At 30.0% G+C, this 24,537-nt stretch overlaps 2 protein-coding genes across 3 annotated transcripts in view; one reads left to right on the plus strand and one right to left on the minus strand.

The window, feature by feature from the left end:
* Positions 1-4,764: 4,764 nt before the first annotated feature.
* On the plus strand, positions 4,765-24,262 carry baf (barrier to autointegration factor). 2 transcript variants are annotated; one of them, XM_067268133.1, is made up of 3 exons: positions 4,765-4,806; positions 14,761-14,894; positions 23,871-24,262. In XM_067268133.1, the coding sequence occupies exons 2-3, from the start codon at positions 14,769-14,771 to the stop codon at positions 24,015-24,017; spliced, it is 273 nt and encodes a 90-aa protein (XP_067124234.1). In that variant the 5' UTR covers positions 4,765-4,806; positions 14,761-14,768; the 3' UTR covers positions 24,018-24,262. The 2 variants fall into 2 exon arrangements, with proteins under 2 accessions (XP_067124234.1, XP_067124235.1); XM_067268134.1 differs by having other exon boundaries at positions 4,780-4,874; positions 14,763-14,894.
* The window catches only part of LOC136973410 (microtubule nucleation factor SSNA1-like), a 114,917-nt gene continuing 112,180 nt past the window's right edge, over positions 21,801-24,537 (minus strand). The window contains exon 4 of the mRNA XM_067268132.1: positions 21,801-21,816. The gene's annotated coding sequence lies outside the window, so the exon portion shown is untranslated. The remainder of the gene's footprint in view (positions 21,817-24,537) is intronic.

A 24,537-nucleotide genomic window follows, 5' to 3' on the forward strand; every position in this document is an offset into this window, starting at 1 on the left:
TTTACTTCTCGAAGCAAAAATACGTTTAAAACTCGTTAATGGACTTAACATGACCTAGTTATCAAACCCCACCACTCCCTCGTTGAGTCAGGAAGTAATTATAAACTATTAAGAGATTAAGAGATAAGCGATTAAGAGAATTACTTCTGCAGCATTCAAATGAAGCATCTCTCATTGTGATGACGCTTCCAATGCCTCGTAAGAGTACCTGTTCAGCACCTTTGTATATGGCATGGTTAGAAATGTTAACCAGAGATATGCCACCTTTTTTACTGATTAGAGGAAACCAAAGAAGTGTGACCAACTTTTTACTCATAGAAATTTGTCATATTGATTTCATTTTTTTTTAATTTTATTAAAGAATTTTATTAAATTTTTTATTTATTTAATTTAATTTTATTATAGAAATTTAATTATTAGTTTAATTGATGTTTTAAATCTACATATTGATGAGAGCATCAAATTGAAGAGGGAAAATAACCTCTTGTCTTGGGACCTTCTTTTTGTAAAAAAAGACATGAAATTGAGAAAAAAAAAGCTGAAGTTGTTACTGTGTAACAAAGTGTCTTCCAAATACCCATTAAAATATAGATATATATATATGTGTGTGTATATTGCTTATTTTCATAAATAAAATACTAGCTGACCCGGCAAACGTTGTTTTGCCATATAAATTATTTCTAGGTAATTTCTAGTGTAGACAAAAAATAACTAACTTATTGTAAGTGTGTAAGGATGTGGTATATGCGTGAAATAGGCATGGAGCGCTGTGAACGATGAGGGAATATAAAAATAACAAATGCCAAACATTATTATTTTTAAGTTATTATAATTTATTCCTTAAAATTATATATCATTAATTAATTACGACAGCAACACTAACAAACAATATCAATTTCTTAATGCTATAGCGTGAACAATATTTTTTGTTAGCCCATCTTTAGCTAACACAAACAAACTGGATGGTTTACCCACTCGAGAGCATGCCACGTATAATTGTCCGTGTGAAAAACATGGCGTGCTCAAATCTAAGCCACAAATAGACATCGTTTGGCCTTGGGATTTGTTGATAGTCATTGCAAATGCCAATCTAATCGGAAACTGAATACAAAAAAGATGATAATTGATCAGTTATCGAGCGGGATGAAAAATGATTAAATTACTAAAATGGCTATTAAAAAATAGGGGTTGGTGATAAAAGGGTAAAAATTTAGGGTTGTATGTATTTTTTAATGCCACATTATAGAAAAATAAAAACAAAAAATTTTGTCCAAAAATTAAAAAAAAGGTTAAGGGTCAACAACCCTTATCACTTAGGGGTATGAAAAATAGATAGTAGCCGATTCTCAGACCTACTGAATATGCATATAAAATTTGGTAAAAATCGGTAAAGCCGTTTCGGAGGAGTAAGGTAACTAACATTGTGACACGAGAATTTTATATATAAGATTTAAATTAATCTGAATTGTAGATATGATCACTATAAATTATAAACTTTTTGAAAGTCTTAATTATTTTATTACCAAAACCATTTTTATATTAAAATTGGAAATTACAACAATTAAAAACCCCGGCGTAAAAAATACGCCTAGGAGAGTTTTCAAGCTTACATTAACGCCATCTGGATTTCACAATACTAACTATCTACATACAAAAGTAATATTTTATATTTAATATACAGTATTACAAAAATAAAACATTTAACTTATTAAATATTACACAAAATAATTAGAATGTATTATCTATATTTTTTATTACGATAACTTTGATAAATTTTATAATAATAATAATAGTAAATATAATTTCATTATTTTAATATATTTAAATTTAATTAATGGTAAATATCTAAACAATCAGAAATGAATTTATTTACTGAAATAATGCTTTTAAATAATGGAAAACATTTAAATTATTTCAATTTCTTAGCTAGCTTCTACGTCATAGGATCGTCACAGGAAATAGAATGGCGTCACCTTATCTGTTGCAGGTGTGTCTACGGTCACGTGACCTGTGACGTGGCCTTCAGAAACACGTGTTTTTGTTTTCAATATTATATTTTGTAAATTACTTAACAAAATTGAATAAAAATGTATAGAATTACAAGAAGCGATGTATAACAAATATATAAGAGCATAAATTAGTATAAAAACTAAGAAAATTATTATAAAAACCACAAAAGTGACTTCTATACATCGCATACATACGATTAAAAAAAAAACTTGAATCAGAAATCATGAAAACTATAACAGAAATATGTAATGAACTCAATAAATTTGTGATATCACAAAAACTAGCAAAAAAATTAAAGAAACAGAGAGAAAAACGATCATTTACCTCAGTACTATCATGACCTTGAATAGACTAAGTGGTAAGTTTATTTAAAAAATCAAAAATGACAAATTTATTTAAAAATAAAATCCAAAAAAATATTACTATGTAAAATAAGATCAGAAGAATATAATCGCGAAAACTGCATACTTCTAAGATGCATAGTTCAAATAAAAATGGTTGTTATTGCCTTCGTCGTCAGCCCGGCAGAAAATTCTGCCGGCTGAGTGTACCAACTTGAAAACGACCCGGCAGAAAATTCTGCCGGGTAACGTGAAACGGGTTGATTAAAAATTTAGACTGTATCCTATGCCCAATGTCTTCTAAGAAAAAGTATATTAAAATGCTCTTTATTTCTTACACACCTATTTATAGATTAATCAAGAAATATAGTGCAATCATCATCTGTCAATGACTGCTTTGAAAAAAAAATTGCAATGCCGAACCAAAACCCGTGCAAAGATGTTACGTCATTATCATCTTCTCTACCAAAGTAACATCTGATGAAACACATAATTATTCGTCTGCCGTAGAACTAACGTGAATTCCTGTCTCTTCGGTACAAATGTATTACAATGACATCGTATTGGGTGCGCTCCGTTTGTAGGCATTTAGAAACGATGTTGAAAGTAATAAAAAGATGGTGGCGTCCGTACTATCGATACTGTGTTTATGGTGTGGTCGTACGCCTTATTTTGTATATTGTTGTATATATTATTCTTAGTATTTATTGCAATTTCTTCCTCTTTGTTAGTTCTTTTGTCTATCACTTCCTAGAAACTTCTTCCCTAACCCTTCCCTGCTCAAATGGTGGTTACCTAACTAAAAGGCAAAGAAAAAGCGGTAGCCTGAGGACTAAGTGTAGGACAAGCCTTCACTTTTTCGCTTGGACGTTTGAGAGGTAGGACATGTTATGAAGACCTCCAGGTTGTTCTGGCATCGACTGGAGAACAAAGGAGACGACAAGCCTAAGCTAGCATTCGAGAGGAATCCGAAATATATCCCGATATAGGGACCTCGAGAAGCTTATTGAGAGAATCGGATAGATGTCTACAATTTCTACAATTCGGAAAGTCAATAATCTAGCAAGCGTCACCATGACCTCAAGATCGTCGACACTTTGGATACCCATTCTTTTCTATCATCATATATCTAACCATCCTATTGTCTATCTTTTCTTCTCTCTTTTTTATTTGTATTAGTAGTTTTAAGTATTTAGTCGTAGTTCCTTATTTTTGTACCGCGGTGAATATTTTTTGTCGCGAGGTTGCTTAACGATTCTACCCGAGTATCTGCAGGAATTATATGTAAAAAAGTTAACAGAGGAAGAACGAGGAGTGTCAGAATTATAAAAGAATCCTGTAAAGAAAATAAACACGGGTGACGAGAACATATATGTGTGTTATATTCTTTTGTTAAATCACTCACCACGTGCGTATCTTACAATGGAGAGATCTATGATTTTAAAATTTCTAAAGATAAAAATTAAAAGAAGATTCCCAATTGGGAAATTTAACCATAAAAAGAATTGTATTGCCGACAGGTCGTTCAAAGTAGCCACGAAAAAATTAAAATGCCGACTACCGTTAAAAATTCGAGATGACACTCACCGTGTGCACTAACGTGTGCTTTCACAACTCCTAAATTTCCATACATAAAAGCGCATAATGGACCCCGAAACGAAACTATCTGATCCACAGAGGATACCATGTTGCTTTTCACTGTAAACTATTACTACAAGCGGCCAGTTTTGCCGTCCGACGACGCCCACTCCAGCCGGAATATAAGAACACATTCAACAAGAATTTTTAAACGGATGCCGCGCTCCCGGAGTTTTTTCTTTTTTTGGTAACTCTTTTCGCCCTGTGGGCACGAAGAAGGCCTTTCTTTTAGCAAGCCCATTATGGGCTCGGCCAGGCCCATAATCAGGCGGCCGGGTGGTGAGGGGCGGGGCGGGGCCCGACATATTCGGATGGACCACCTCCGGAAAATTCCTGGGGATTTATCGACTCGTACGGATTCGAACCCGGGTTCTCCAAAGCGGTAAGCTGTCGCCTTGACCACTCGGCCATCCGGTCTTATGCGAAACGATCGTTAGATACATATTGTATTTCTGAAAACACTTTGCGTATTATAAAATTAATAAATAATTTTCGCATTTTAAGTTTTTCGCTTGCTAAAATAATATAAATCTCGCGTAAATAAGGAAATAAAAATTATAAACATTAGCCGTCAAGCATCGAAATTGAAAATATCTGAAATAAATTATTATTATTATTTTTTTATTCGAGTTATTTTCAGTTATACTTGCATATTTATTACATATTATATAGTAAATAAATTTTATACATATAAATTATAACCAATTTTAATAATTAAAGTTATTTTACTAAGAATACGCAACTAAATTTCCTCATAAAATTTATTATAAAATTTCATCCGCCAGGGCGCTATTGCATTTTGAATCGTTTGTATTCTGTAAGTTTGTCTCATTTTTTTCTTTCAAGTTGGAAATTGCGCTTTTGCACTGCTTTACTCGCTTAACCGTACGTATATAAATATATATTGATTCATTTCACATTTATTTATCGTTTTATACGCCCAATTCTATAATTAAATTGTACAAGAGTCCAACACTGACGTTAGGGCTAATGACAAAAGAAGTTTGAATTGAACAAACGTATAAACGTTCAATTGCAGAATCATCATCTCGTATTAATGCTAATGAGGCATTTAATTATATTTATTCAATTCCAGTTTTTAGATTTATTATCACCTTATTTATCAAGTGATCAAGTGTTTATGGTTATTAATGACAATAGAAAGTTGTTAAAAAATCTACTGTTTAATTCAAATGACAACACGTGACTTTATAAGATGTATGATGTGAGAATGTATTGATTTATTGATTTTTGAGGGAAATGTAAATAACAGTTGGTAAGTTCAAAATATAACAAGAATTAAGCAACACACAAAATTACAAATAAATCAATGTGTTAAAGTGTATCTAGGTAACCCCAATGGCAGCACTTCCGACTGTTCGTGCTCCTGACGGACTCCTCTCGGAGGGGAGCTGCCAGCAGGCTGCCCAGTGTTTAACATCACTAGTTATTGATTCATGGTAGTTCTTGAAAAAAAGGAAACGTCTACTGAAAGCATAGTTAACCTAACCAAACCAACCTAATCGAAGCACTGCCATTGGGTTACCTAGGTATGCTTTAACCAATCAATGTTTGTGAACAGTATTTATGGTCAGTGCTTTTGGGCGTATTACAATTACTTAATTTTTTTCAGGTAAGATTATCGGTATTTTTCATCGTGTCTAAAAGGAAGACTTATTCACCAGTAAGTCAGTTGGATAGTAGATCTAAGATTTTTTATTCTGACCCATTGGAGGAAATGAGGATCTTGGCATTACTTCAGGGAGAACTTGACATTAAGGATGGGATGCTGTTACTAATTCAACTAAATTTGAAGCAGAATTCTAAATTGGAAGGAGTGATTGCTAAAATTGATAGAATTTACACCTGGGTAGAAAATTTGGATGAAGCTATTGTTAATTTAGAAACTAGACTAGAGGATTTAGAGAGAAAATTTGCATAAGATATGGGCAAGGTTTTATCGATTGATGGAATAGACCTAGAAAATAAATTGGCCATGTTTACGTTAAGTTGGGAGTGATTTGAGTATTTCTTAAAGTGTAATAATTTAATAATTTCTGGCTTACTTTGAGTCTGAAAATGATAACTTATAGGTTAAAGTTGTAGTATTGGAATTTGTTCGAAATAAATTAAGTGTTGATCATGTTAGACTAGAGTGGTGCTATAGATAGGGTCAACAACTGAAAGATAGAACTAGGTTAATTTATTGTAGTTTTTTGGACTATGGTGACAAATGTAAGATCAGAAGAGTGGCATTTAAATTAAAAGGGACTAGAATATTTATAATGAATGACCTTTCTCCTTTAACTAGAGACATAAGGCAAATAATTGATGATTTTGCTAGAGAGAAAGAGGTTGGGAGCTTCAATTACTTATTTAAATAATAGATATACAGTAAAAGTTGACAATAAAATTTATAAATATAGTTTCTAAGAAAATGGAAGAGAAAATTTCAACTTGACTGGGAGTAGAGGAGGTTGGTACTTTTGTGGAATTGTGAAGGTATTGTAAATAAACCTATCTCTTTTTGAAATTATTTGTATACTTTTGATATAATTTTTTAATGGAGATGTGGTGGGATGGTAGGGCTGCTATTCCCGATTTTCAAAATATGGATAAATTTTCTGTTTTTTTTTGAAGGCAGGTTATCAAGAGACTGACAGAGGTTGTTTTATTGGTGGTTGGATGTTATTAATTCTTGGAAAGTGAATATTTTGGAAAAAGATAGGCATTGGATTGTTGTGGAATTAACAGTAGGGCATACAGCAATTTTTTTGTCTTATGTTTATAAGACCTGTGTTATGGAATACTATTTGGACAGAGATAGTTAGGTTGGTTTGTTGTTACAAGATAATTTTTTTTAATTGGTGATTTTAATGCTCGCATTGGGGTTAACTACAGGAATGGATTTATGATTGTAATGAGGATTTTGATCAGGATTGGATGTTGAGGCTATTGCAAGATACATTGATAAACAATCATGGAAGATTGGTGTTGGATTTTTGTGAAGATGTGGAATATATAATTTTAAATGGTAGAGGTTCGTCTATGTCTAAAGGTTAATAAAATTTTGTGGGTGATATAGGCTGCTCTGTAATTGATTTAGCCTTGGTTATGTTGAATCGATTATCTATTGTAACAAGTTTTTTCACTTTAGATAAAGTATATAGTAATCATTTTCCAATAAGTGTAGTTTTAGATTGTAAATTTAAGAAGCAAATACGAAAATTGTTTAAAAGGCCTATGAGTAAGAGTGAGAGAATTTTTTGGAGGAAAGAAAGTAGTGAGAAGGTTAATTATAAATATAGTAAACTATTGTGTGTGATTCAGAGTCAGTCAGTATTAACGTTTGAAGGTTTGAATTATTTAATTAAATCCTCATTTTCAGATTGGTGTCAAAGGCCAGTTGGATCTTTCAATTTTATGTGGTTTGATATAGATTTAAGTTGAATATTGCAAAAAGAAATCAGGCGTTGAACAGGATGAGATGAGCAAAGATTGGAAATAGTGTTGCTGTGAAGAATTTTGTTAAAGAACGTAATGTGACTCACAATTTATGTAGAGCTAAGAAAAAGCTTTTTTTTTTTACAGAACAGCAATAAGAATTTGGCATTTGGTGACAGTAAACAGTTCTGGCAATTCATTAATTTCTTTTTGTGCACTAAATACAAACACGAAGGACGAATTTTAGCGAGCACTCTGTATGACCATGGTTTTCACTGGCCATGCCACTTGAAAGCCTTTTTCACCAATCAAATGACCCTACAGGCTCTTGAAACTTTCATCAGAGCATTGGACATTCTAAAGTATAACAGCTAGGTGGTACATACACATTTGCTTTGGCCCCGTGGCAAGACAGCTATTGGGGGCCTCTTCTCATATACTGGCTGTATTGTGTACATGCTTTTTTTTTTGTTACCTCCAAAGCCATGGAGGCCTTGTCTTTTGTACACATGCAACTGTTTTAATTTGTTTTGTTTTATTTTATTATGTTACCTCTTAAGCCATGGAGGGCTTTCTGTTTTCCCCCCAAAGGGGCTGTTCATACACATTTTGTGTGTTGAGCACCAAGACAAGTTAGCCGTTATGGGGCTCCTAATGCCTCAAGTTGTAGAGGCAGTCATTCTGTACACAACTATATGTTTGTAATTTGTATTCATTGATGTTATACAATTAGCTCTCGGGTGGCACACTGTAGTCTCATATTTCACACTTTCCTGTCATTCTTTTCTTTTCTTCATTCTTCTAACTTCTATAACTCTTCATATTTCTTTTTCCAAGGCTGTACCTATTGGTGGAGGCCTTCTAATCCTTTGGTAAATGTAAAAATGTAAATATACTTATTGTAAATATTGATTTAAGTTAGTTTTAGTTTTCTTTGTTCTTTGTTTCCCTTTTTTTCTAGAACTTTTCTTTATAACCCTTTTCCCTTGGGGTGGGATTAACAATTCTGGGAACCACTGAGAACAAGGAGATGAACGAAGCCCTGATGCTGGTGAAAGAGGAGAAAGGACATTCTTTCCCCAGACCTTGAGATGGACAGACGAGCTGTGGTGTTCCAGGTTGCGTTTGGCAACAACTGGAAAGTGCAAGAGACTTTGATGAAAGGATCGGGTTTTATCGTGGTTATGGCAACAGTGTGGCAGTTAAGTGTATATGTTGGGGGGGCATAAGAATTTTAGAAAGGCTTAGGTGGGGCATAGCCCAAAAAAGGTTGGGAAACACTGCTTTAAAGTATTTTAAAAATAAGAGTTTACTAGTAGTATAATTTTTATTTTGCATTTTATATATTAAAGCTGACAATGGAAATGTACAATGTAAATTAAATTTCAAAATGAATTCTAATTATTAATCTTGGTATAAGATGATGTAATTGTCTGTCTTTAGATCAAATTATTGTTTTTAATTAATTTAAAATGTAAATTATCTAGCAGTTTAGATTTTATAGTAATAATGCACAATGGAAATCTTTATTAGCAATGGTATTGTTAGACATTTAAAGACTATATTATTTTCAATTAAATTAATAATTATAAACGAAGTATTTTTTTTACTCTGCTGAATTCAAAGAAGTTTGTGTGAGAAAATTGTAACACCTTGATGAAAATCATTAAAAACTTAAAGGAGCTGAAAAGGGTTCTTGTACAATTTCCTGGCATTCATAATTTACAAAGTCATCTGTTATGAGTTAAAAAACAAATTTTTAACCATCAAGAAAAAATTTTTGAGGGTTAAAATGAGTTTTTTAAAGAAAAGATGGCCTATGTCGGCGATGGCGAACCTGTGGCACGTAAGAGAAATCATCTGGCACGTATTGTATCATATGATTTCTGTCTTTTTCAATCATCCTTTCTGTTTATCACCTGATCATTTTTTTTTTCAATCAGATTTTTTACATTTATTGGAATTAAAGTGTATTTGTTTAATTTCTTTAAATATCATTATTCGAAGTCTAAGACATTGGCACGAATTAACGTCTTTGAAGCTAAGTATGCTTACAATATGGCACGCGGACTCAAAAAGGTTCACCATCCCTGGCCTATGTAAATCTCAATGTGTAATGATAGCATATCTTGTCTTAAGGGTCAGTTGCCTAGGCCTGATGAAAAGTAACAACTCAAGTTTTATTTATCCAGATAATCATATATATATATATATAGCATGTATATATACATACACAGATCTACAGGAAATTCTTGTGTGTGTAAATCTTCCCTCTTCCAAATGACAGCACAAATGAGGTCTGACAGTCTTATATCACAAATAAGATGAGTACTAAAATGCAGCAAATCTCCAACCAATGATGTATCCAGTTATTCTCTTGGGTTTTATTTTTTCAACCAACACTTTGCTGATTCTCTCTCTGTTTTGCTTTTTCTTGATCTCTTTTATGAGGGACTAGCCAATTTGTGTATTTTATAATCATATTCCATTTGGAAACCAATTGAAGGTTTATTTATCTGCTGTTCTTAGTTAGGGGAAGAAGGATCACTCAGTGTCATCACATGGGGTATCTGCACTGATAATGACAGATTTCTGCAGCACAGGAAATTAGGCTTATAAATTTATAAATTCAATCTAGAAGAAATTTTCTTTTAATATGGTAACAGATCAATTATTTGGTATCAGAAATCTGGAATTACCAGAAAACAGCCTAGTTTTAGATTAGACAGATTATAGAACAGTTTGCCATACATCTGTTTTGGTTTCCTGGCATATGCATTGCCCAATGCCAGTTCCATTGCATTCTTTACTTTTCATTTTCATCCTAATTATTATACTTTTCAAAGTTATTATCTATATTTTAAGAGGATTAATAATTAAACAGATCTTGATTTAAACATGTTATTTAAGGATGAAATTGTATTCAACAGAAACTTTCTGTTGCTTATTTTAAGTATGTATTTAGCACAAGTCTAGAAAACTGGAAAATCTGGATCACTATTGGTCCCATCCTTGCTGGATAATTGATCTACTACTATATAAGAACTGTCACATTTAACTGTATACAGGTGTTGACATTTATAAATAAATATTCAAAATAAAATTTATTAAAAGTATTTATAATTTACTTTTAATAAATCTTAGCTTTCTATAAATAAACTGAAAAGTTAGATACTTTAGTGTGTGTATTTTTTGTCACCATTCCATAATATAACATTTAAAAAAGATATATTTTCTGAATTTGTTTAAAGTGAAATAAAAACTTTTGAACTAGAGCATAATTATGAAATTAGGAATTTTCAGACTGGATTCCATAATTCTGTTCTAGACTGTAGTTTTAAGTATAACTGAGTGATTAGCAAAAGGTATGGTGCAAAAGCTAGAGAGACTGAACCAGTGCTTTATATTATAATTTATTTAAATAAAAATTAAATTGCAAACTTTTTTAAGTATTAAATTCTTAGATATTTTTAACAAAAATAATCTTTTTTCTAAAAACTTTACATTTAAGAACTCCAAATTTTGTCTATTTTTAATAATTTAGAACAGAATTATTTAAATATCTGCATATATTATTTTTTGATGTATAAAATTTCTTTCATTTATATCATTTTAACAAATGTTATATTATACTATTTGTTGCAATATTAAACCACTTTATAGATTTTGATTTTAATCATTTTTCTTTATACTATAATAAATAAAATAACTAACATTATTATAAAAAATCCTATTAATATTTTTTTAATTGTTCTTGTTGTATTACTTCTCCATAATCTTACATTAAGAATAAAAACAGAATAATTAATAACAAGGTATAGTTTTCATATGCTTAATGTAAGTTTTTCCTGTTTGGATATTTGTAATCTGTTCATTTGGTAAGCAATACAGTAATAATTTGTATTTCTGTTAAATATAAAATAACATTTTGAACTTCATATAATCAGGATCAGGTAAAATCATTTGGAATTGGATTTTAAATTATTTGAATTGGTTGAATTGATTCAAAACTGCTAGAATGAAAACAGGATTGAAACGAGCAATTATTTATTGTGACACGGTCACAATGTTGGGCTGCAATTTTTAATTTATTTAATTTAAAATATATTCCAATGTTAATCAGTCTCTGTAATCCAAACAAACACTTTTGGTAGATGTATCTCACAGCAATTTCTGGTTAGCAAAACTATTTTTTATTTACAATTGAACTGCATATGCATTTTGGGTTGGTATAAAGTACTCCAATCCCTCCTCAGTGTTTTCACCATTTTATAAATTACAAAAATATGCTTAAAATGGGAGGTGGGAGGGCAAACCTTCCTCATCCCCAACATAAACAGTTTGTAAAGGTCGCTTTTAGCGTCCTAAGTCGAAAAGCCACGCGACCGAGATAATTAGCCCCACCTGGGGTTTGGAGCTATAAACGGCCGGGAACAACAAAGGGAGTAACGTCTCCGTTTATGGTACATGTCAATGTGTTTGCCACGTGCTGGTCGACTTGTAAAATGTAAACAAGAGACGGACGCGTTTGTAAGCTACGTCGTCGGGTGTAGGGCGGACGTCTTGGGAAGCTCCCAGGGGAAAAGAAGAACCTGATTGGCCGCAAGTTGTCGCCGTAGAATCCCTTAAATTGGAAGGGTGGCGAGAGAAACGAGGAGAAGGGCAAGAGACTGATAATACGGTAGTCTCAGGCATTTGGACAGCCCGCTGAGCGTAGAGAGAGTGTTCTCTGACAACGATCTCAGGGACGGGTAAGTGCGGAGACTGGACAGGCCGTATAGTTGAGCCAACTCCGGAAAGGCGACCTGAATTCCCCGAAGTTTAACAGTCCCCAATAGACAAGCCGACGTGAGATACCACATCTTTGTTGCATAGCGTATGTAATGTCGAACATTATACATCTTGTAAATATTTGTTGTGTAAATAAACTGTATATATTTACTTTGAGTGTGGAGGTGTAGCTTTCCTCGAACCATCTTACGGACATTCTCGAGTCACAAAACCCAACTCGAGATGATTCATCGTAAAGATCGTGACTGATTACGTAAGGATCCTCACTCAGTTAAAATATTTTCCATGGGTATATAACAAATTCTGTTAAAGTATCAATAAAAATAAATTGACATACATATGTAGAGGCTTGATACACTTAAATATATTAAAATAACTGCATTTATTTTTATAATAATAATCTAATAGTAGTAATAAATCTAATTTAATTTTCTTTAAAGTTCAAAATAAAAAAAATAAAGCCGCACCTTGTCCGATATGTGCGATTGTCTTGTAAGCGAGTAAATATGGTAGTAGTGGCTTGCCCCCTGTACATTTTACTTTTCCTTTAACATTAGTCGTGCTGGTCGTCTCTCTAATACAGTGATTCCCAACCTTTTCTAGGATGCGTAACACTTTTGTGAGCAATTTTCTTTAGTGGAACACTTGCTTAAGTTAATATGAAATACATAAGCTTGTCATCAGTTATTTTATTAGAATTGAGCAGTTATAATTAAAAATCTCTACTCATATTATTAACGCCAATTCTAAGACAGGAAAAAATATACTTAAATAACTTTAATGGGAAACTTGTGCCTGATGTTTTTTACATATTTCATTCAGTTTTTATCATTGCTTTTATCTTATTCGAAACAGTAGTACACTCCATAAGTACGAGTCGTACATATATATTTAAGTTTATGAAAATTTTATGATTTTAATTTTTTGATATTCGGCGGCTCGAATACGATTGTACACTTTCCGATTTGCGACTAAATCTGCGGAACACTTGGGAAATGCTTACGGAACACCGGTTGGGAACCATTGCTCTAATACCTGTCGGGAAAATTTTTGAATTGAAATAACATGACTTCCAGTTTGCACCAGAAGTTCATATATAGTTAATCGGAGCCTCCTGCCTATAAGGTTCTCATATCTGGTCTCGTCTTTCATCTCTCTAACTCCATTCTCAAGATTAAAGAAAAACAGACAGATGGCAGTGGGAATTTATAGGTCTACAATTTTTTTTCAGTAGCATGACAGGAGGGAGAGATTCCATTTTATAGTATTGGTTTAGCAAGTTTTATAAAATATTTTATAAGTCTCTTGTGGGATAATAAAAATATTACTTTTAACATCTAATTTCTTGTACTTGTCTTTATATTATCTAAGCAAAATTTTAATGAATTTAATTTTAAAAATGAATATAATTGCAGATGATGATGCTTTGTAATTTTGCTTGAATTAAATATCATATCTCAGTTTTAAAGTAGAAGAGAGAAATATTTTTACATTACAATCTATTGATTATAGGAATCTTACTTTGTTTTTAGGATATTCGGGATAAGCAAATGGAAGTAATAAAATATTAGCTTGTCACGTAATATGTGACAAAGTAATGAGTTTCATTGAAATTTGTAAATTTGTATAGTGCATTATTTGACACAATGATTGAGTTTGAACAAATTATTTAGAATAAACAGTTTGATGCATCACATCTTCATTAAAAATGTCCAAGAAATTGTCTGAAAAATACATTTTGTTTAAGTTGAGTAATATACTTTTGTCGTCATAAATTTAACAGATCTTTCCTTATAAGTAACTGATAGAACTGGGGCTTTTTAAGCCTCTGTGTTGTGTTCAAGGAAAGATCTGTCATGAGTCATCATTATGGATGTAATTCATCAAAATCTCATGTTTTTTTAGAAATCAATAATTCAAAATTCCATCAAGAAATGAACAAAAAACATACAATGGATAGATAGTGTTATAAAATTTATTGGAAAGGATTGTAGAGTTTGCAAGATAATGTTGTCATCAGCCCTTTGATATCCAGTGCTTAACATATGCCTTCCCAGCTGTTTCCCAGTATGTGCATAATCTCTCTCGTGTTCTAATCTTTGTCTTTTTCCATCTCTGGGTTGTCATTCAGTCATGCTTTTACTCCATTTGTCATTATGGTTTCTCATCTCCACTTACCTTGTTACCTTCTTTGTATCTGTAACATTAAATTTTTCATTTGGTATTATATTGCCACAAAAGGAGACATAAAAAAATATAATGTTCTTTCAAGTCAAGTTATAAAACTCCATTTGATAAGTTTATTTAAGTGTCTGATCACAAATTTTTACATATTTTCATAATAAAATATTTACTAAGCATTTGTGTTAATATGTGCTAATACGTAAAATGTTTAATATCGAATATTTATAACTTAAATTTTTATATATAAAAATTATCTATAGTAATAAAAGTTAATATGATTATATTATTAATACTTATTAATACTTTAAAATGTAATTTTTTTTAATTTGTGTGTTTATCATTATATTTTCAGAGTCAAAAATGTCTTCGACATCACAAAAACACAAAAACTTTGTTACTGAGCCAATGGGAGATAAACCGGTCCAAGATTTAGCCGGAATTGGCGAAGTTTTAGGTAAAAGATTGGAAGCAAAAGGTTTTGATAAGGTAAATATCATTATCTCTGTTAATTATAATTTTTGAATTATCTGTAGAAAATTCACTTTCGTAGCATATTTGACATAACACGAAATTTATATTATACAAAAACATAATTAGTTTTAAGATTCTCATTAGTTACTATTATTTAAAAGGAGTAAAACAAAGTTACTTTTAAAATAAATAATTTTGTTGGCAAGAAAGTTGCCATAGAGAATAAATTATTCAGATTATGACATCAGTATGTAAAAGGAAAGTCTTGAATTGCTTTTTCTAATTGGAAAAGGTGGATCTTTCTATCTATAATATAAAAATCTCCATTGCAACTATCTTCATTTAAATAAAGGAATTTGTTATAGGGTTTTGAACGTAAAGGAAAAAGTATATTTAGTTTTGATGTTTTAGTGATCATGAAATATTTGTGCTATATTATAAAGATCCAAGTTTGTCATTAGAAATTGAATAATAATGATAAATTCTGAAAATGCTTTAATCTCTTTTGTTTTTTGTTTTTTTTTGAATTGATGCCCTTATGTTGATTTTTGTATTGAAAGTTTTCTGAGGTTAAAAATTTGTTTAATTTCAATAATTCATTACTTCAGTTGTTTTATATTGATTCCTAAGTTTGAATTAGAAAAAAAGATGTCATAAAATTAACATTATTCATAACTTAAAACAGAATATTGAAATAAACATTCAGTATAGCAACTTTTCTGCATAATTATAACATCCCGATAAGTATGTAATTATGATATCCTTTAGATTATATCATATCCTTTGAATATTCCATAAATAACTATGTATTTATGATTAGAAACTTGAGAAGAGTAAGAAATTTTAACTGCAGAAATGAATATATTTGCAAGGAGTAGCTAAGAGAACAGACTCTTTCAGATAATAAAATCATAATTCATATTGTTGAATTTTATTTTTCAAATTAAAGGGGAAGATTGTCATTTGATGACTGAAAATGTAGAGATTATAAATTTATTAATTCTATAATTAAATGACTTTATAATCTTTATTTTCTTACATATAAAGTATATACAGGGTGGGCCAGCGAAAACGAAACGGCAGAGTGTTCGTGTTCGTCCAAGCAAAGCGCTCGGACAGGTCGATTTTACTCTCGAGGGGACATCTTTTGCAATAAAGTTTTTGCGATTCTGAATACAACAGACAACAAAAAATTTTAAAAACTCATTTATTTTGTATTAAGTAAACAAGCATTTATTTCGAAAAAAATGTTTGTTTGGTTAATATTCAGAATCGCAAAAATTTTATTGCAAAAGATGTCCCCTTGAGAGTAAAATCGACCTGTCCGAGCGCTTTGCTTGGACGAACACGAACACTCTGCCGTTTCGTTTTCGCTGGCCCACCCTGTATAGATGAAGTATATTATTTTTGGATATTGGTTGATATAGTCATAGTGAAAATTTTAAGTGTTATCTGAAAATAAACACGTAATCTTCTTTTGAACTGTATGAAACATCTGCAGATTTTTGTTCTCATTTTTGAAACAGCTTATTACTTCATCTAATTTTTTGTTTCTGGTTATAGTTATGTTGTCTTCAATTTTAAGAATGAGTAATGTATAATAATTTTTAAATTCCTTTTTTTATTGACCAATAAACTTGTTTACCTATGTGAGAGCAGCCAAGGGTGTAGAGATAGGAATTTATCTTTTTACCGCTTACATGACACTGTTTGTAAGAACAGTTCTTTGATTTGTCATATCCAATTCAGGAGATGGCTCCAGCGGTTCGAGTGGTAGGTGGGACTTTGTTGAGTGGGGAGAAATTATGGCGAAAACAAACGATTGCAAAATCAACGTTCTCCTTAACGTCAGGATCCCGACACCAGTTATTCGCTTTTGTTATACGTGGAATAACATGCGTAAATAACTGAAGTCATTCATTAGAAATAATAAATGAATTTAATAAAATACCAAAGATAAATACAGTAATATACAATCAAATTGAGTATGCAGATAAATGAACAATCTATCAATAATTTGAGACTATCTAACTTAAAACTAATCTTAATCTACCTAACTCGTGTGGAGCGTAAAGTGCGAAGAGAGAGTGTACAAATATCTGACAATTATAATACCTTTGCAGGTTTCTTATTATATGATAAGTATGGTGAATTCTGGTCAGTCGTATCTTCTATGACTGTTCTATGTGGTCAGTTCAGATCGTGGATTACTTTCCGTCGAACTGCCTAACTACTATGGGCTACTGCCCTATCTACACATACATGGCTTCTCCTATCCTCAGGACTGCGCAATTTAGGTGGGAAAACATCTCTTTTTATAGAGACTAGCAACCGATTCCGACAGCCAAGTCCCTTTGAATGATTCAGCTTTACTCATCTTTTAGGAGGAAGTCTATTTCCTTTCAATCTTAAAAATGAAAGTATTTGTTTCTGTTGATTTTTACAAAATATCTATTTTATAAAACAACAATTTATATTTAAATTATTAATTCAAATAATTTCACAAACGATTGCCCCTTCTTCTTGGCTCTCACACCTACCTAACAGTTGCCTTTAACATATAATTACAAATTGATTCACAACATTTAAGAAATTTCTTTAAAACATCAGAAAATTTATAAGTATGTATATACATATATTGAACTCAACACACACTACTTACGGTTTCTTTTTTAAATATTACGAAGGGTTTTTATTTTAAGCACACAAAACAGATATCTACTGCCATAAGTTTAAGGGAGATATTACATATAATGAAAATAAAAATGCTAGTGTCAATATCAATGAAAATTGAATAAAAATAGATATTGTAAAGTGGGGTTACTTCATGACTATAGGAGAAACTTTGTGACATCACTAGGACTAATTTTGAATATGGCAGGTTTATATCCATTTCAAAATTTGTGAGTATGATATTGACAGCTTATACTGTGATTTCACCTGATTAAAGCTGGAAAGTATGACTGGGATGGCAAACCTTTTTGAGCTCACATGCCATATTGTAAGCACACTTAGCATTAAAGATGTTTATGCATTCAAAGGTTTGACTTTCAATAATGATATTTAAATAAATTAAATAAATGTACTTTACTTATGATAAATGTAGAAAAGCTGATTGAAAAAAGTGTGATCTGAAGATAACTGAAAAGATGATCAAAAAAGACAGATGATTTCTCCTTACATACCACAGGTTTCCCACTCCTGATTTAGGACATGATGCTTTCCATTATTGGTGTTTCTTCTGATAGTAACACTACTTGATTGCTTGGTTATCAAGGAGAGTAGTGAAACAAAAACAGTTGTATTAAAAGTATTTTAAATTAAAGTAATATTCTCATTTATAATCTATAAATACAATTAATTTTTATTAATTGGTTTCACTTTTGGAAGCTATAGAAATAAATTTTGTGGAGTGAGGGGTTAATTTGTGACAGTATGCAAAGATTCTAATGAAAGTATAGGGAATAAAATTGCAGACTTGAAATGCAGACAGCAAAATAAAAAAATCTTGTATAATGGAAATTTAACTTAGTGGACAAAAAATTAGTAGTCATGTAATTGTAATTTTAGAAGTGAACCGCTAATGGAATTATAACAGAAGGGAAAACAATAGTTTGTGTTTTCACTTTTGTACATGCAATAGAATCTGTTGGAATGGCCTGAAGAAAGACAAGAAATAGCTGATTTGCTGTCTAAATCATTTTTTTTAATTGCTCTTATTAAATTATAAAATCTTGTTAAGAATATTACATTGCCAACAAGTTTTATATTTCTGGTAGTAATAAAAGTAAGATTTAGTCTGTATTGAAGGATTAAAAATTGTTTTGAGATAATAAGTTAGTATTTCTAATGAATGATTTTTTTGTTTCCCCTTTTACTCTTCTACTATAGGGTTGTGCAACAAAAGAGTAGACACGAGTCAGTCTGAGCAGGAAGGGCCTGTCAGATGAAAGGGATGAAAGAAATTGGAATTGACACATTGATCACAGTAATAAAATTTGTAAAAAAAAAGTAAAATGATAAAATTAATATAAAAACATTTTTTAAAATGTAATAAACAAAACACCTGAAAGAAATCAATCCATGTGTTAACTTTCACATGTCTTTTAATCTGACATACAACCTTCCAGCTCAGGCTGACTCATGTCAAGTCTTTTGCTGTGCAGACTACAGCTATCACCATGGAAAACATGGTTCAATACAGATTTATGCAGCAAACAGGTTATCACAAAGTAATGGGACAAATGTTTTAAATAATATTGTGAAAAATAATAAAATTAACATAAAAGCTCACTTTATAACATGATAACACCCTAGGATATCTTCAATTAAAATTGAATTTTGACTATTTGAGGTGTAAAAAAGGATGTAAGATAGACTCAAATTTTATAATTTTTGTAAATAGTCAAAATTCAATTTTAAATAAATTAACAATTAAGAACTGTAAAGAAAGAGGAATGTTAAATTTTCCCAAAATGACAATGTGTTTGGTGCAATAATTCTGTGATTAGCATTAAATAAAAATGAACGCTGTCAGAGTAACCCTGATTACCAGTAATTAACCTAATGTCAAAAAATGCAAAAAGACACTGCCACAACACTAACAGTTCCAATAAAAATTTGAATGCAAGTCATGCAGTCATATTACCAATGAGGATTTGTGTTGTAAATAATGGGGCTGATGAATGATATATACATTACAGAATGTCATAAATTTTAACATATATGAAAATTATGTAAAGGAAGTATTTTAAACTAAAAAATTGATTTGAAACATTCTTATACAAATAAACACCAACGAAACCCGATAATATAAGTAACAACACACCCAACAGCCGTAAGCGAACGGGTTAAGATAAATGTAAATTTATAATTTTATGATTTTTAAAGCAGTTTTTAAAAGTTCTAAATAAATTTTAATTATGTTAAAAGCAACTAAAGAGGAGCGCATAGCTCAAAACACATCTTGCATGTAGATGGGTAAATCAAATTTGTATATTGATCTATAAAAGACAAATTTAAAAAAGATCATGTATTTCTCAATCTTTGAATCAAAGATAGCATAACCTGAAAATAAGTAAATCTGATTCTGTGCTAGTAAAAAGTATTGAATAGTACATGTTTTAAAAGAAGTAGATATCAAAAAAAGGGGGAAAATTATTTATATTACATTAATAAATTAGATTGATGCACATTAATAGAACAGAATAATCAGAGATGCTGAAATTGGATGTTAAATAAAATAGTAAAATAGATTAAAAACTATTTAAACTATTCTTGAATTCATTAATGTTAATCATAAAAATAAATATTAAATAAATGAATTAAAATGACAAATGCTATGAGATGTGAATAAAATGTTTTGCTATTTGTATATTAAGTAATTAATATTAGATATTAAAACAGTTGTTTTAATGTAATTAGACAATGGACCAAAATTTAATGGTGAATACTTTCAACAAAATTACCTCATCAGTGATAAAACAGTAATGTTTGGGTTAGAAAAATTAATAAACAGGAATAATTATTATGGAATGACTTGGTAAACTTTTTTTATGATAATAAAATGATCTTATTGAAATTTTTAATTTTATTCAAAGTAACTAATTGTTCTGAAATAATTGTTTCTCTTCAGATTTATTTTATTGAGTATTTTATTTTAAAAAAGTAGAAAATTTCAGCTTGCATAGTTGTTACAAAAGATTTTTAAATTCATTTTTAAAGATGAAGATAAAATAGAAATGTATTTTAACTTATTTTTGCAATGTAACACTTTAAATTATTTGTATTAAGTACAGAGTATATTGCTTCTAATCAGTTTGAGTTGCATGATGATATGATTGATTGATATTAGTATTGAGAATTGGAAGTATAAAGTATCTCTCAGTAATCAGAATGGAAATTTATCATGATTTCTGATTCTTAAAAAGATTCTTTAACATGTAATAACTAATTTTTTATTTTAAGTAATAATCATAATCATAATTTAAACAATCAAGTATTATAAAGTTTCATTTTGTTTGCCAAAAGTAAAGAATAAAACTATTTTGCATTGTCACTTAAGACATTATGCAAAATTAAATGAATTCTGTGCAGCACGTAACACGAAAACCTGAAACTGTGGTAAGAAATAACAGTAACACAGACCATCAAAACTAACAGCGTTGCCAGATTTGACTTTTTTGAGGAAGAGAAAATGGTAAAAATTTTAAATATGAAATCTTATTGAGATTGTATTTGGCATAAATTAAACACACTATTAATATACTGCCAGCAATAATATCAATTAGATGTAAACTACAGTTTTGCTTAAACTGCTGTCAAAATTATACTATTGAAATTCTTTTACTGTGCTTTACTCATTTAATGTCTCCATGTATGTTTTGATGTTGCAGCTACGTCGAAAACTCTTAATCCACTAGCTGATAAAAGCAATTATGTCGTCACTTTCTTGTTTGGTGTAGTTTTAAATAAAGATTTTATAATAAATTATTCATACTGTTAAGTATTGTTTATTTCTAACATAATAATTCAACTTGTAGGATTTTAGAATAAAAAATGGCAATAGAATAAATTTGCATCATTTGGCACATTTGTGCAAACCATTTGACTTGTTTGAATGAAAATGATTTGTCAACCTGAAAGTAACTACAGTACATGATTAGTATTAATACTATTATATTGCCTGCTTTGAGACTATATCCAACTATAACATGTAATGAAAATAATAATTCAAAGAAGTTATAAATAAAATTTTGAAAACAAAATGTAATATGTAAATCAAGTAGTATCAAAATTTAAAATCCTTTTTTGGAATTGTTATAGAAGATATTATATTTTGCCATGTTAGAGATGAACAAAGTAAATTTTAATTATTGTATTAATAATTAGATTTCTTTTTGTTATTCTCTCATCAGTTTACAATTTATTGAATATGCTACTTTAAGTCATAAGTCTAAATTTATTTTTTTAAATGATATTTGAGAAATCACAGCTTCAGTATAGTCTGTCACATAATTCTTTAGTTCATTTTAAACTATATAAAGCTATACTGTTAACTCTTTAAAATTTTAACAATACTTTATAACCTTTTTACAGATAAAATAACAATAATTTAATTTTTAAACTTAAATGTTAGGCACACTAATGTTCCAGTTGTTGTATTGATATTTTTGTGAGACTTTACACATCTGTGCTATGTTAATGCCAGGTTTTTCAAGTTTTTTTTTACTCTATCTTGAAATGTTAAACCATGCATATATGTCTGAAAAGATATAACAAAAATATATAAAACAGTAGGTAATCAATGAGTGACACTGTAATTTATTATTCAGAAAATATCTTATGATAAAGTATGAGTTGGTTATGTAAAATCAAATTTTAAGACATTCAAACTAAAATTCTTTTCTTTGATAAAGGATACAAACATTTTATCCTAGTTATGCATTATAAATAACTAGACTTTAAATTAGTTTGATATATCAATGACAATAAATTTGTTAAATATTAGAACTGTATCATGCAGAATTAGGTTATGTGCATATTTCTTTTGATATTCCTTTAAAAATTGAGAATTGCATCAATTGTCTACAGAAATTTACATATTTAATCCTTGTAGACTTATATACGCCATTGCCTCGTATATGAGTCGCATGCTCTCTGCTTTGTTGACAGATTAGGCATCAAGTTGTGAGATATACCAGCAATTACAGCTTTAATTCTAAATGAAGTTTGGCCAATGATGTATTGAGTCAAACAAATATCATCATTGTCACGAGTTTAACCAAGTTTTGAATTCATTCATTCATTCAAGCCAGGTTTTCCTAAATGTATAATTGCATGAACTTTTTTGAGGAAAGAAGAATGCCTAGACTGAAAAATCAATTTTTAAAACTCAAAGCAGCAGTAAATTTAGCACAAATTATTATTTTTACTTAGTTGTGCAAATTGCATTTGTTATGATCCACAGTATCATCTGTAAATCATGACAAAAACACTTCTTTATAAGCTGAAACTAATATAGCTTGAACAACACCTTAAATACTTTTTTCAGCAACACTAATTTTTTTAAATGAAAGTTTTTGGCCCCTTGTAGGTCTGCATTAGGTTTAACAAGAAGATTCAAACTGTCTTAGTTCGAATCTTCTTTTTAAACCCGATGCAGACTCACTCACCCCGTCGAGCGTATATGGGGACGTCGTGTGCTTTCTGCTTTGTCGCCACAAAAGCTTCCAATAAACTAATACTTGATTGTTAATACAATAATTTAAAAAAATTTTAATCTTTGACTGAAACAAATATTAACTTTCTTGTTAAATATGGAAGGATTGTTTTAAGAATCTGAAATTGTGATGAGATTTGCTTGATTCAGATACCGAAAAATTCCCATTTTTTAATAAATTAATCGTCTCATCGCTAGATGATATCAAAAGAAAAATTGATTGCACTGCTGTTGCTTTATACAATACGTAAATATTAAAATTATGAAAGAAATATGCCAATATCCTCACATTTAAAGAACAAATTAAATGCCAAATTAAAATTTACATATTTTTGTATTTTTAAAATGTGATTTATTAATTACTGTTCAACACTAATCATTAAACCAATGCTTTACTTTGAATGTTAATTTTTTCAAATAAATTAAATAAGCTGTAGTTTGTGGGATGGAATTTTACTTCCAAATTAGCATATGGTAATATGGTGACTGAGACATTATCAATGTTTTTTATGTACGCCACTTTGAAGGTATTTGTTTCACGAATAATTGCTTATCTTATTTTTTCCAAATAAATTATCTGATGATGACTATGGATTTAATTGAAAACATTAAGAACAATAAATTCTGCTGGATAAAGGTGTGTTTATATATCAAATTTAAATACATTTTATTCTGTTTTGAGTTTATTTTTAAGTTCATTTTTATTTAAAATGTTAAATAATTATATAACATCATTTTACTTTACTGAATAAACATTTTTGTTTATAAAGGCTCATGTGGTGTTAGGACAATTTTTAGTTTTGAAGAAGAATAAAGAACTGTTTATCGACTGGATGAAAGACATATGCGGCTCCAACAGCAAACAGGCCTCGGATTGCTATCAGTGTCTTTCGGATTGGTGCGACGACTTTTTGTGAATTTAAAACGTCAAAAGAAAAAAGATTGCTTCATCATATTATACTGGTTATAATTTGCCACCACTGTAAATATAGATTACCATAGTCATGTATCTGTGGTGATTTTTAAAACACTGCTTTTAATATTTGTAACGAATTAATCTAAGTTATCCTATTTGTTCTATAATATCTATTTTATATATTGAATCACATGTGTCTAAACAAGTGTTTGAGATAGACATTTTCAAATAAAAATAAAATTCTTACATGATTATTTTGTGACTTATTGTGTCCTCATGTTTAAACACTTTTTACACACACTGTAGAAACATCAACTACAATAAAAAAAAATACCACTAGCATTACATATTATTTATTGTGATTTGTATAATGAATTACTTTGTATAAATTGTTCTAGAATATTTGGTTTTGCTTATGATTCAAACACTAATTTATTTTTGTTGGGTTTCTTATTACACAATCTGTTGTGTGTAGATGAACTTATATCACTAAAGGTTTTTCTTTTAAAAAGGATCTGTAA

Source organism: Centruroides vittatus, unplaced genomic scaffold, assembly GCF_030686945.1.
Source record: "Centruroides vittatus isolate TY-2023 unplaced genomic scaffold, ASM3068694v2 contig_3169, whole genome shotgun sequence".
Classification (NCBI taxonomy): Eukaryota; Metazoa; Arthropoda; class Arachnida; order Scorpiones; family Buthidae; genus Centruroides; species Centruroides vittatus.